This window comes from Malania oleifera, chromosome 10 (genome assembly GCF_029873635.1).
Source record: "Malania oleifera isolate guangnan ecotype guangnan chromosome 10, ASM2987363v1, whole genome shotgun sequence".
NCBI lineage: Eukaryota > Viridiplantae > Streptophyta > Magnoliopsida > Santalales > Ximeniaceae > Malania > Malania oleifera.
The window spans coordinates 84355814-84370593 of NC_080426.1; the positions used below are offsets into that span (position 1 = coordinate 84355814).

Here is a 14780-nt window from a genome sequence, read left to right on the forward strand (position 1 = left end):
CTTGGAACCCAAACATTGGAATGGACAAGCATGAAAGGACTAAATGCCCATTTGTGGAACCGGATTGCAAAGTGAATACGATAATGTTTTACCAATAAATAAGACTCACACTACGACTAGACATAGAACTCGAGGTAGGAACTAGCTGTTTCAACATGCCCAAGGATGGATGACCAAGGCAACATGGGATATTAAGTGTACTAGCTGCTGTGTAGGCAATGGGAGAAGTGAGCGACTTAAAGTAGTAAAGTCCACACGAGCCTCTTGTCTTGTGGCAATTGTATTACTTGTCTTTAAATCTTGAATAACCATAAAATCAAGAAAGAAGGCTACAAAATAATTTAGTGACTTTGCAAACTTACTAACTGACGTGGGGTTGAAAGAGGATTTAGGAATGTGCAAAATAGAAGAAAGAGATATGGAGGGAGAAGATTCATTTTCTGGCTTCTCTGTGGTACATGGGTAATGGTAATTTCAAGGGGATATGCTTCTTAGATATCCAGCGGATCTATCATTCTCTGTTGACTTTTTAGGCTTTGCTCAATTCCTTTGGCTGTTTTTTGCACTTTTTGTTTCTCTTTTTTTTTTTTTTTTTCCCTGGGGTTTCCCAGACTTTGTTAAGGAGATGCCTCTTCTCCTGATTGTCCATTCTTATTTTATCTAATGAATTTTTTTTTGCTAAAAAACATGGAGATGGAGGAAGTAGGATTTACTGTTCCTATCCCCTTCATTGTACTAACGAACCCATCAAAAAGGTTAACTTGAAGAAGATTTTTAGGATATTGGACGACAGAAAAGAACTCGAAGACTTGTGGGAGAGATACAAGATGATATATAAAATGTAAGATTACTCTTTTGAGCAAAAGATGCAATGTGATGAGATGCTTGTTGGGATGCTTGATACTGTAAGAACCTTAAATACTCTCTCTGAGACGGTTATAATATGCTGTTCACCTAAACAAGTGCTTGACCAAGGAAACACACTTTTGGGATTTGGCGTTGCCATCTCAACAACACGCAGCCCCGATACAGTAGGAAATCAGAAATGCACAGCAAACAAATTGCTTTTGGAATTCCAAAAGTGAATTTTCAGACTGAGCAAAACAACCACAAACAAGTCAACCATTGATTCCAACACGAATGAGTCACTAATAATCAGACATAGCGCAGCCACAACCCCCAAAATTTAGCCTACACACTGCCACTGCCACAAGGCACCAACCACTCACCTTAATTATACTGAAGAACAACTAAGGAATTGCCATGAGTGAGTGATTGAAAAAGGCTGAATCTTCGAACAAAAAACCTCGCCATCAACTTATTATTATGGTCTATGGAAGGATTTAAAGCATTCTGGAAGAAGTCAGAGGCAAAATTAGCTGAGAAAATCTCTCAAGTGTGAGTGCATGGGGATGGACCTGCTGACAATTGGGTGCGTGGGTGGTCCTCCAGCAACAAATTTTCACCCACCTACAAATTGAAGGGTTCTATGAATGGCTATGGTGCTGGTTTTGTGAAAAATATGGAACAGTTATCTGGAGAAGGCAGTGTTTTCTAGGAAGTTTATGGCGACTGTAGTGTTGAACAACTTTGGGACTTGTTTCTAACCTCTAAAGGTATGGATGATCCTCCTATAATGGCAGATTTGCATAGGAGGTCAGGTTTAGGGTCTGGTTTGGCAGTAGGGGCTAGGTCAGATCTTGCTCTAACACCATGTTGAATAATTGGGCAAAGTAGTAGACCTCACCTCAATGACAGGTCTCTCCCTCTATTTACAATATATGCCAAATAAATTCCAATGACCATAATACCCTTACACACAGTTACATAACTCTAGCACATACTAACAATGCTAAGTGACCAAAATAATCATTAGCAATTATTACAAGGGGTTTTCAAATTTTATGAAAAATTAATCATGCAACAACATTTTATTTATCCATTCATGTCTAGATTATCTTTAGTCATATAATAAATAATATTTATTTGATTTATGAACATCATTTATATTAATCAAATATGTTTAATACACCTGTTATATTACAACTATTGCAGCTCATACACAACATAGATGTATTTAATTTATAATAGAGTACTCCTAAACTCACATTATTATGTTTATTAACCATTTTAGAAGTTTCACAAAGTTCCATGCTTTAATACTAATTTCCATTGTTTTTTCAAATTGAAATTGAAATTGATAATGAAATCAAATTTTCGATTGAAATTTCCGCACTTTTGGAGCTTCAAAATTTTGTTCAAATTAAATATTAAAGACCTTGCTGGTCCTCTAATTTCTTCCAGCTCTAGGTATGTTGCTTGATCCCCATCCCACCAAATCAACTTTGGGAAGGTGACAATTATTAACACATTCCTAGAGGACAGGATGAAAAATAGGGGGATGAGACAATTGAAGGAAGAAAAAAGAAAACAAAGAGATATCCAAACTAACGTTTTAGAAGGGAAGAAAGACAAGCAGGAAGAGAAAGACAGATAAAGAAGGCTGGAATGTACAGCAAACAGCACTGAATAAATTTTCATTTAAACCATGATCCCTCAGACTTTGGTATCTTGCACAGCCTTAGTTTGGGCCATTGTATCAATTTACATGCCAACTTTGGATACACAGAAAAAAGAAAGAGTTTGACCTAATATCCACCTAAGTGGGACCTCAATTAACCTAGTTGTCCCAAAGTACCTTTCACTACAGTCCAATGGCATGCATGCACTTTTATTCAAATTCTCATAAAAAAATAATTAAAAAGCGGGAATTAAATGAAAAAAAAAAAAACATCCAGCATTATTAAATGGAACTGGACAGAGAATAGGCCTACTGGGTTACAGGGTCAATCAGTTCAACCGGTTTGAACCAGCAGGTCAGGCCATGATGTTAAAGTGAAGATGTTCTGCAGTTATACACGACCATGTTATATTTTTATAAATTTAAAAATTATATTAAAAAACATTGCTAGCCAGTGGATATGCTCAAGTTTATTTTTGTCCTTTAGTTCTCTAGTCGTGGATTCAATAATGACAGGTTCTGAATGCATTACTATTCATTTTTTATGTGCCCAAGAGATTCGCAATGTGTCTCTGCATGGTGAAAGTTGTCAATAGCCACATAGAAGCAACCACAACCTCTTTAGCTGTTCCTCTTTCCCATGTGGAAATCGAAAGGTGATTATTCTGCAATCACTCCTGTTCCTGCAAGTGCAGGTACATTGGAGCTATATCTTTCAAGATGTTTTATTTTTATTTTTATATATATTTTAAAAAAATTTACAGGAAGATTCATAATGCTTCAACTGCAAAATCAGCAGATCTATAACAATTGATTGACTGCATGGCCGTACCCAACATCATCATCATCTCTTCTTGCTCTCTCTCCTTGAGATCTTAGTTAAGGATTTCTTTTGGATGTACAAGCTGTATTTTTTTTTAGGATTGCAAAAGCGGTATGGTTCTGCCAGTTTTGAGCAAGCCGTACTATTAACCAGTTCTTACCAGGCTTGCAAGGTTTTTAGACAACTCAAAATTTATGCGTAACCCAGACTACATAACTGCCTAAAACTGCCAGGCTGGCCTGGGTTTGAAAAAACGGAAAAAACTCAAAAGATCATCTAAAATCCTAATTCTTATCCTCAGGTTTCAAATCATGTTTTGTAATTTTGGACCCCATCAAACAGGGCACTTCTTTCAAAATAGAGGAAAGAGAGATTACAACCTAAAAGAGGTCTAGCAATCCTTGAAGAGAAAACAAAACAAGAAAAAACCACACTATCAATTTAAATAAAAAAATCACCTCTTTAAACCTTTGCCCATCGTAATTCATCATGCATTTGAAATTTGCTAATACACGCTTATCCCTTTCTCAATTTCCTTTTATCCTCATCCAAGCAAACTTTTTTTTACCTCCAGCACCAGATTGCCACAAGTCCATGTCATCCAATGGCAGCTGATCTTCCAAGTCATTCCCATTAGCCTCATATATTGGAATGGGCAAAATCATGTCCTTGCACTGCTGCACCTTACCCACCCTCCTCAAATAATGAATACATAAAATCTGGATCGTAGGATTGTGTAATCCCATGATCTGGATTGGGTTTTGATAACAATGATCCTAACTCAAAGTGGCTATTTGATAACAATAATATATTATAGAGTAGGCAAACTATTATTGATTTAGGTTCTTCATTTACTATAATTCTTTAACGTGGCATCAGAGCTTGGTCTAGAGACCTAAAACCCTAGATAACCACCACCACAGCTGAACCAAACCCTAAGTTGCTCAGCCTAATACCTATTTATCACACTAAAGAGGGCTATTTGCATCCTGATAGAACCAGATTAACATGACACTTGGTAGACAGTGTAACTGAATCAAGACTATAACCTCCATTTTTTTATTTTTTTTTTATTTTGCAAAACAGCACAGATATTTATGGACAACACCCAACACCCATTTACCATCTCTAGAAAGCTTGCCATCAGCAGACTCCTCATGCACCCTCTCATGCTGATTGTAGGCTGGTGGCTCTGACACTGCACGCAAATACACAAGGCTTTGTTGAAGCCTTTGTTTTTTTTAAGCTCCAATTTGGCTACTTTGAATCTTCCTACAAGCCATGATAACAGGTCAGTTATGATGTTATATATAGCCCAAAATTCAGGTCTTATGCTCCAATTTGGCAGGTTTGAATCTTCCTATACTCTCTCCCTGGAGTATTTCCCAATGTAGCAAGAGGGATAGAAGTGTTACTCAGTACTTTGCTAAGATGAAGGGTATTCATGAGAAGCTAAATATAGTGCAACCCATAAATGAGATGCACATGCATAGGGAGCATATGATATCAAATTACTAAGCATTGGGCCATCAGCCCTTCTATGTTATTCAGTAGTAATGTATGGGGTCCTAGTCATGTTCTTTCATAGTTGGGTATTTGATATTTTGTACATTTGTTGATGACTTAGCTTTATTTACTGAAAGAATGCTCTGATTTTTTTTATGGCTTGAAGCGGTTCCCTAGATTCAATGTTATCACTAGGATGATAGTCATAGTGTCCTGAGTTACCTCAGGGGTGCACTCAGGATAGGTAGGTCTCTTGTATTATGACAAGGGGGTCAGATTCATATTTAGGGATTGACAGATGTGGATTGAGCATGGTCACCCTTAGACAGAAAATCCACAATAGGATACTGTGCTTTTGTGGGTGGCAACTTGGTGTCTTGGAGAAGGGGCAGACTATTGTTGCACAGTCAAGTATAGAATCTAAGCATAGAGCCATGGACCATACTATAAGGTGGTTTCGTTAAGAATATTGTTGGCCTTATAAGGCTTAAAATCTTGTTTTGATAATAACAAATAAGATGAACTTAACATATTTGGTTAAGTGATGATATTTCAGGACTCAAGTATGTGAATACAAAGTCAAATGCTCATAAGGATCATTCAAAGCTTATGTTCCAAAGAAAGATTATCAAATGAAGCTTAAAGAGTCAAAGCATGGATGTTAAAGAGGACTTGCTAAACGCTTAAAGTATATTAAAGCTTGAAAACAAGATGGAGCCAAAGGAAGACAAAGCTAAAAGAAATGACTCAAAGCAAGGACATGCATGAAGACTCCAAGAGCTAAAAGATTTAAAGTCTTAAGAAAGTCTTTATGTAAGTACTTCAAGTAAGACTCGATATAAAAATGATTGAAGCTCTTTACGACAAGTTAAAATCTAGGAAACCATTTTTATAAAGACCTTGAAATACATTTTCTAAAGTTATAAATTATAAAGGTCTCAAATATAAAAAGGTTTTCAAAGTCAAATTCTTAAAAAAAACAAAGTTTTTGAATGCCTAGGCACCTGCCCAAACCTCCCAGGCGACTATCCAATTTGTGTTTTTTAAGAACTGGCAGACAGAAAGGTGTCAGGCGCCTTCCTGTGTTTTGACAGGCGACTGCCAGTGTTCTAACTTTTGAATTTGAACTAAGACAAGCGCCTGCTTTGTCATGCCAGGCAACTGCCACTCGAACAATATTTTAAAATACCAACGGGAATTATTTTTAAATTGGTTTCTTGGGCTCCAATTCTTTAACAAACTTGACCAACACTCCAAGTGGGGAGCAAGGATTTTACTTTTTAAACTCTATAAATAGCCCCCAAGACATGGATTTTAATCACCAAGAAATACTTACAGCAATCAAAGAACTCTCAAGTGCTCTCAATTAACTAAAGCTCTCTTGCTAACATCTTGCTGCACACTCAACTGAGTTCTTGCTGATTCTCACACCGAAATTGTGTTTTCAAAGTCTGAATCTTTCAATCAAATGAAGAATAATTCGGTGATATAATTTCATTGAGCTTCAATTACTTTATATTGAATTTACTTTGAAGTATATTGTGCTAATTGTTGTACTTATCTACTCTATCTGAGAGTGTCTCTTATACACAAGTTCTCTTCTCTCGTTTCTTGTCTTGTAGACAATTCAGGGCTGTTCGATCGTTGTTATCAAGCATAGGGTTATCGCTTGGAGAGGCGTTGTTCTAGCCTATTGAAGGAGTGACCGGGTGTGGGGTATCACTTGGAGAGGCGTTGCTCAAGCCTACTTAAGGAGTGTTTACGCGGGGGGGTATCGCTTATAAAAGGTTTGTTCCACCCGGAAAGGAACGGTATAGTGGAATCCTTTGGTGGTATTGGCCAAAGGTGAGGACGTAGGCTGGGGATAAGCCGAACCTCGTAAAAAACGTGGTGTCACTCTCTCTTTCCTTACTCTCTTTAATTTCCAGCATATATTGACTGCGTGGATGATTTAAATTTCCTAATCATAAAAACTATGTGGATTGGATTTTAAATAAACTAAAGATTAATTTATTTTTGGGACTTGCAAAAACCAAAAGGAAGTACGTTGGTTGATCAATATTAATTACGGAAACCATAAGGGAGTACGTTGATTGGTCAACACCCAAAACCTATTAACTAAAGGTTTATTTGAAATCTGAATTTTGGGAAGAGTGTGGATGCTATATTTTTTATCATCTTGAAAGATAAATTTCATTCCCTACAGGGCTTAAATCAAATTCATATATACAGGGCTACAAAAGCTGAAACTTGTATAAGAGCTGGATTTCATATCTTGATTGAATATTTTATGATTGATTACTTTGAGTTATTGAAGTGCTGAATCTTGAAAGCATTGCAAGAATCAATCTAGTTTGTGTATCTTGTTTTGATCATTTAGGTTGAATTGAATTGTTGGAAGAATATCTAAAAATTTACAAACTATACAAGTTACTATACTTACACTTAGTTATAAAGGTCTATAACTTAATTAATTTTCCCCTGAACTTGTGATTATAAACTAATTTTGTTTATGTTGTGTTGAAGTATTGGTTTGTGGATTGATTGTCCAAATAAGGTCTGGTTGTGTGATTGCTAGATTAACAAGAGGTTAAGAATTCACGAAGGGAGGTAAAAGAAATTTTATAATCAAATTCACCCTGCTAGAATCAATCTAGTTTGTGTATCTTGTTTTGATCATTTTGGTTGAATTGAATTGTTGAAAGAATATCTGAAAATCTACAAACTATACAAGTTACTATACTTACACTTAGTTATAAAGGTCTATAACTTAATTAATTTTCCCCTAAACTTGTGATTATAAACTAATTTTGTTTATGTTGTGTTGAAGTATTGGTTTGTGGATTGATTGTCCAAATAAGGTCTGGTTGTGTGATTGCTAGATTAACAAGAGGTTAAGAATTCACGAAGGGAGTTAAAAGAAATTTTATAATCCAATTCACCCCCCCCCCCTCCTCCTTGGGACAACTCCTAACTTTCAAATATATTGGAATAGCTTAGGGTTTCAACATTTATTACCTACGGAATTCATGAATGACAATAAAGCTACCATTTGTATTGCCTCCAATCCATTTTTCACGAGATGATAAAATTAGGGAGCCTTTTGTCACTGAGGTTGATTGTAGTTCTGATGTACATGAGATTTATTATAAATATATGAGATTTACATGAGATTTATTATAAATAAACGAGATCTATGGTTGATTTAGGTTCTCCATTTAAGTGTTAATTTCTCTTCTTAAAAAGTATATTGTTGTAAGACTTAGCGAAGCCTATGACGTACTCATTTCAATTTCTATATCCATGCCTTCCATGCATGCTATCATAATCTTTATAGTTGTTTCCTATGTGATCATTTAAGTATGCTCCAATGAATATTTTCTCACTGTTTGATATCCTTTGTGACCAGTTGGTCATGGGTTCAGGTTTAAGAACGAGGAAATATCCTCTCTACATAAAAGCAGGGGTAATGTTGCATACACTAGCATGACTATTCTTCTATCCTTGCAAAGTGGGGAGTTTGTGGTCCAGGGGAACGCCCACCTTTCCCCACCCCAGTTTTCTTCTCTCTCTATGATACCCCTTGTGTAATATTATCCCTATCTTCCCAAATTTGCCTTCTAAAGTTCTCTACTTAGAGTATGAGAACTAATGACATTTATTACTCTTGTGCTAAGGCCATCTTGATTTTTATGATTCTATCTCCTCCTCTTTTAACTTCCACAACACTATGTTTTAGGTCTTTTTCCTACAATGACACTCAATCCGTTCTTATGTTTTTCTTTTCCAGTTTACAAAAATTTATATAATGATTTGTCAAGTTCTCAAGCCTTCTTCCCTGCCCACTTAGTTCCTTGAAGGAACTATTATGTTAATTTTTCTTCTCATCAACAACCTCCATGCTTTTATGAGCAAGAGTACCCATTTTCCAAGTTGCTAATCTAACCCTATTATGCTGAAACTAGCTTCTTTACCAGCTACATCTAAAATGATGCAAGAATCATCACATATTTGACACCATACTCAAATGTTTGGCAATATTGCCCACCCTTGCTTTGGTACCAATATGATCTAAAATAAGAAGGTTAGAACTATTTTTGAGAAGGAAATTATAGAATAAAAGAAACAAGGGAAGAACAGTATTGAGATGGAGAACATGATGGAAATATCCAAACTAGGGTTTAGAAGCGAAGAGGGAGGAAAGAAAAAAGAAAGAGAAAAAAGCGAGAGAGGACTATAGAAAATAGACCAAATAACCCTTAATAATCAAAATTTGATAAAATCATCATTCCTAATAATATTGGGCCTTTAAAATACAGTCATGCAATATTGCAAACCTTAGACACTCTTATAAAACCCCATGCCCAATACCCACTTAAATAGAACACAGATTGATAAAAGATAGCCTAAAATGATTACCAAAGTGGTCATAAAAATGTTCATGGCAGGGTGCTTTTCACAAAGAACTTAAACATGCAGCGATATCTACTTTTTCTTTTTTCTTTTAAATGAAATACAGGAGCACAGACATTATCCCAGCATGAATCACTAATGCATATGAGCCAAGAACAAACCTTCACAACAGAAGCAAAATTATCGTCTAAGATGATGATATCTGAGCTCTCCTTTGCAACTTCTGTTCCTTGGATACCCATTGCAAGACCAATATCTGCCTGCCCTCCACAACAATATAATTGCAAAGAAGACAATGTGAATATAGAAATAGACTCGTCTTCTAGTGAATAAAAGAAAAAAGAGAAACAATAAAACTTACGAACTTTAATACATGTAGAGAGCAATATATTTTTAGCCCCCAACAAACTGACAGTAGAAGCCATAAAGGAAATTATTGCTACAGATGAGGATGAAAAGTTGAGGCTTGCCATATATATATATATATATATATATATATATATATATATATATATATCTACATTTCTCTGTCCTTCCATAAAAAAAGCTTCAATAAAATAGTGATTGCTTATCAATAACAGACGACCTACCCAAAATGCATCTACAGCAGAACCCATGGCATAAAATAAATTCCACATCAACAAAATCAGATATACTATGGTTTATACTATCAGCCCATCTAAATAGAAGCAATCAAACCTCATGTAGTGCTGGAGCATCATTAGTGCCATCCCCAGTTACAGCAACAACATGCCCTCTACGTTTCAATGCTTGAACAAGTAGAAGCTTGTCATTAGGAGAAGACCTTCCCATTACCTACATATCAAACCACATATTCATTTTCTCTAGCAGATTGATCACTTCAATTCCTTGGGCATGCATGCAATTTCTTTTTGGGGCAACCCAGAACTGCAGACCCTGGATCAGTCTTCTGGACTTTCCTGGGCAGCAGATAACCGGAGGCAGAGGCCCGCCCCCCAGGCATGCCCAGTTTAGTAGGGGCAGGATGCATTGGTGAGGAATAGAAACTGGGAGCCTGTAGCTGTTGAACGTTCCCCCAGAATCCACTGCAGCCACTGATCCCAACCCCTGGGGGCAACATGCATGGATGCATTTTACTCGAACAGCAATACAAATTGTTATTTAGATCATTACTGATATATTATCTGCAGCTTCTTGTCGCTCTGCATCAGATAAATCACGGAATGCCTTTCCTTCAATGAGATTTTGTTTTGTGATATCTGCTTCAGAACGTAGGATCCCGCATTCCAAAGCTATTGCTCTTGCTGTTAGCAAATTGTCACCAGTGACCATGCGCACCTACAGATTAGGGCATCCCAGAAAGTCCTTTCAATTAACTGTACTAAGCAACTTTGCACAATAAGAAACACCCAGGTGAATCACGTATCATTGTGTAGTCACACATCATATTGAAATGATAAAAACCAAATGAAACCAAAAAAAAATATGTAAAAATATATTTTAAAAAAAACTGTAACTAGTGCAGTTCATCGTTACTACAAATTTAAATGCAACAGAAAAAACATATTGAAAAATTAAAGAGAATTTTTTATCTGGTCTTTTGACCCAATGGCTAACTAAAAAAGAATCATTTTACATATCATTGTCAAGAGAATGGTCTCGCCTTTTCTTTTGTCCCACAACCCCCAAAGAAAAAAATAAAGCTGTAAAACGAACACTAGTCTCATATTCTAGCTGGTAATAACCAGGGTATTTACTTCTGCTTTCCATGTCCCTCGAAATCAAAATGGCAATTAATTTCCATTAAAATTTCCATGAATTGTCCAAAATTTATTGAAATATTGAAATTTAAGTGAAATTTTTTTAAAAAAATACATAACTAGAGTGAAATTTCCAGCAAATTCAAATTTGAGATTCAAACCTAGACTCAAAATCCTCTCTTAATTTATCCTTGTTTTTTTAATTGAAAGTAAAGACGATTACAACGAGGTTGTGAATCATAGATTTCAAACTTCGAAATTAAATGTAAAATAAAATGTAGATATTTGCTACAACATTTTAGTTGACCATTTACGATTAAACTATCTGTATTTGTATAATAAATATTTAATTGATTTTTGAATTTCATTTAAATTATTTGAATATATTCAATATGATTACTATATCACAGTTATTGCACCATATACACCACATTTATTTACAATATTATAGTTCTAAATGTTACACTAACATGTTTAATAATAGTTTCTAAAGTTTCATACAAGAATTCCAGGCTTTACTACTAATTTCCAACATTTTTTAAAAGTTGAAATCAAAATTGACATCAACATTGAAATTTCCACTAAAAATTTCCAGAACTTTGAAGCCTTGGATTTCAGTAGAAATCAAAAATTAAGATCTTGGTGATAACCAGTTGATTTATTTCTCAAAGCACAAAGATGCACACATATAGAGGCTTGCCCCCCACCACATACACATACATAGAGGGAGAGAGAGAGAGAGAGAGCATTGCTCAAAGGAATGCAGTTTAGGGAGGATTGGCTGATCTAAAATGAATGTCAACAGATATTAAATCCAGGGTGTTTAAGCACAATTAGTTAGATAGACAGGAACAATTAACATGCCATATATCTGAACCACAATAATTTCATCAAATCAAATTGCTAGGGAACTCTTGTTTGTTAGTTTGTTTTTTACAGGAACAATTAACATGCCATATATCCGAACCACAATAATTCCATAGAATAAAATTGCTAGGGAACTCTTGTTTGTTTTACAAGAATATCATTTTTAGCTAAAACAATAGAAATGCAAGCGAACAATTCTATCATGATTCATGTTTATACAATAAAGAACAAAATTTAAATAATTTAGCTCAAAAATCAATGAAATCATCAAGGTTTAATTAAACAGCCTTTTGTATTGCGGTTCGAAGTAATTAGGTTAATCAGGCAGTTCCTCAAACCAAAAAAAGGCTATGATTTACAAACAATAGCATGAGTGGCCAAATATGGAATTGTTTGTGGGCCAGAACAGAGTTTCAAGTTGATAGCAAGCTGTTTTTCTTATGTTCACTCTACTCCATCTATATGGGGATTCTTTTCTCTGGAAAAGTTCAAGGCAATGGAGATAATGGTTTTGCAGAAACTTTCAGCGACAGACATTATCATGTGCTCAAGGGAGCCAGGAGGAAAGAATTATGTTCCTAAAAATACTGTTAATCTACTATTTTAACTTCAACCTTGGGACTCCCTAGCACCTGCAGCTGTGCAGCCCAGTTGCATGCGGATAGGTAAACAAAAGATAAGAACAATTATTATGGGAAATGTGATGATTTAACAAAAAGACAACGCAACATGAATACAACCAAGGACCTCCAAGGCTCCGACAACCATGGCTCTAATACCATGTTAGTTTAATACATTACCTAAAGGCTTAAGCTGTTAGATTATGGGCCAGCAATGTACATCAAGGCTTAACAAAAGCTAAAAGAGGATATTTCAGCATACGAGGCAGCAATTTCAATTTCTGACAAAAAGAAAAGAATAACGCTTGGAAAGACAATAACATGAAAGTTCTTTTTTTTTTTTTTTGGAACAAAAGTTTCACCCCAAATTGCATACAATAAAGGTTCTTTGGAAAAAAAATTATGGGACTTCTTCATTGGAGGAGGCTCCAATTGATACGAAGAGTGTTGGTTTTGGGTTAAGGGTTGTAAAGAAGGAACGTGGAGATTAAGGATTGGGTTGATCTGCCCTGTGAGCAAAGTCTTAAATTTCGATTTCGACTCAAATTTCGAAGCTCCTAAAGTACGGAAATTTTGATTTCGATGTCAATTTGAAAAAATAACAAAGATTAGTAGTAAAGCATGGAATTCTTTGTGAAACTTCAAAAATGGTCAACAAACATAATAATATAAGTTCTAGGAATAATATATTATAAATTAAATACATGTATGTTTTGTATGAGGTGGAAAAGTTGTAAAACAGTATGTGTATCAAACATATTTGTAAGATAATGTACATTAAACGTATTCAGTTAATACAAATGAAATTCATAAATCATTTATTATACAAATAATGATAATTTAGACATGAATGGTTAAATAAAATGTTACTGTAAGTTTATTTTTTCATATAATTTCAAAAGCACTTGTAATAATCTTTTGTTTCAAAAAAATAAATAAAATAAATTAAGATAGAAATTTCACTTCACTTCTAAATTTCTCATTTGAATTCTAACGAAATTTCATCGTCTAGTTAAAATTTCAACAAGTTTTGCTAAAATCTCGAGATGTCGATAAATTTTGGATTGATTTGTTGAAATTTTGATGAAAATTATGCAAGATAGAAATCGACTACCATTTCGATTTTGAGGGTGATGGAAATCGGAAATTTCGACAAATATTCTGAAATTTAAGACCATTCCTGTGAGGGGTTAATGGTTCTAGTTTTCCTCTCGATATATTTCATTTCTTAACCTGTATACACATAGAACTTGCAAGATAATAGATATTTATCAATTATGAAGAGGAGGAACTAAAGAGAAGCTTTTCAAATTAGTTTTTTTTTTTTTTTTTTTTTTTTTAAGTTTTCATTTTTTTTTTTTCAGTTTTGGTTTTTTCTTGCTTTTTCCCCGTATTGAGGATTTCGTCCTCTCTCTCACACACACACAAATCAGTGCATGTTCAATGCGATCATATGGCCAATGAAAAATGAAATAAAGTGCATTGATGCTGAGTGAGACTAATTTTACAAGAAGTAATATGAATCCTAAAACTATTAGTGTGCACGCACGCGCGCGCGCGCACACTAATGAACAAAAGTACATAATTTGTCATAGTCCCACATTATGCAACAAACAAGTGCCTAAACAGTCATATCAATTGTCAAGAAAAAAGAAGAATATAAGATGAATTATGTTATTGGTAACTGGTTCAGTTAGTATTACAGCAGTGTGTTAGTAAGCATGAATAAGGGTACGGTGGTAATTTTCATCCACACGAAAGACATTATAAATAAAGAATAAGAGAAGAGACCAATTGTTGTGATTAGGTTTTTTCCAATTTAACAACACTGTTAACACAGTGAGGAATCATGGTCCAAAGACCTAAACTCTTAAGTACCGTAGCCATTGCCAAACCAAGCCCTAAAACCTAAGGTGGTGTTTGGTAATTGGGATTAAACTTTAGGAATCCGAATTGGAATGAGTGAATCCCATTCCATGCAGCAATGGGATTCCGCCTTTTACTTGCACTTTGATACCTGACTTTTACTCTAGAATAAAATCCTAATACTTGGAAACACAATATTTATTAAAATATGATAATTTGTATAATATAATATGTATTACATAAATTAAAAAAATAATATTAATATTATGATATCATTATCAATATGTAAAATATTATTATAAATTTCAATATAAATATTAAACCATCATTATTGATATTTTTTATTATATATAATAATATTATAACATATAAAATTAATAGAACAATATTAGATGTTAAATATTACGATATACTTATGGTAT

The 14780-nt window shown here is 34.6% G+C and overlaps 1 protein-coding gene across 4 annotated transcripts in view; it reads right to left on the reverse strand.

The window, feature by feature from the left end:
• LOC131165800 (calcium-transporting ATPase 10, plasma membrane-type) overlaps nt 1–14780 on the reverse strand; it is a 128358-nt gene that overhangs the window by 22095 nt on the left and 91483 nt on the right. For all 4 annotated transcript variants that reach the window (XM_058123890.1, XM_058123888.1, XM_058123889.1 and 1 more), the window contains exons 25-27: nt 10419–10583; nt 9963–10079; nt 9425–9523 (exon numbers count right to left, since the gene is read on the reverse strand). In XM_058123890.1, the coding sequence (XP_057979873.1) occupies nt 9425–9523; nt 9963–10079; nt 10419–10583 (381 nt within the window). The remainder of the gene's footprint in view (nt 1–9424; nt 9524–9962; nt 10080–10418; nt 10584–14780) is intronic.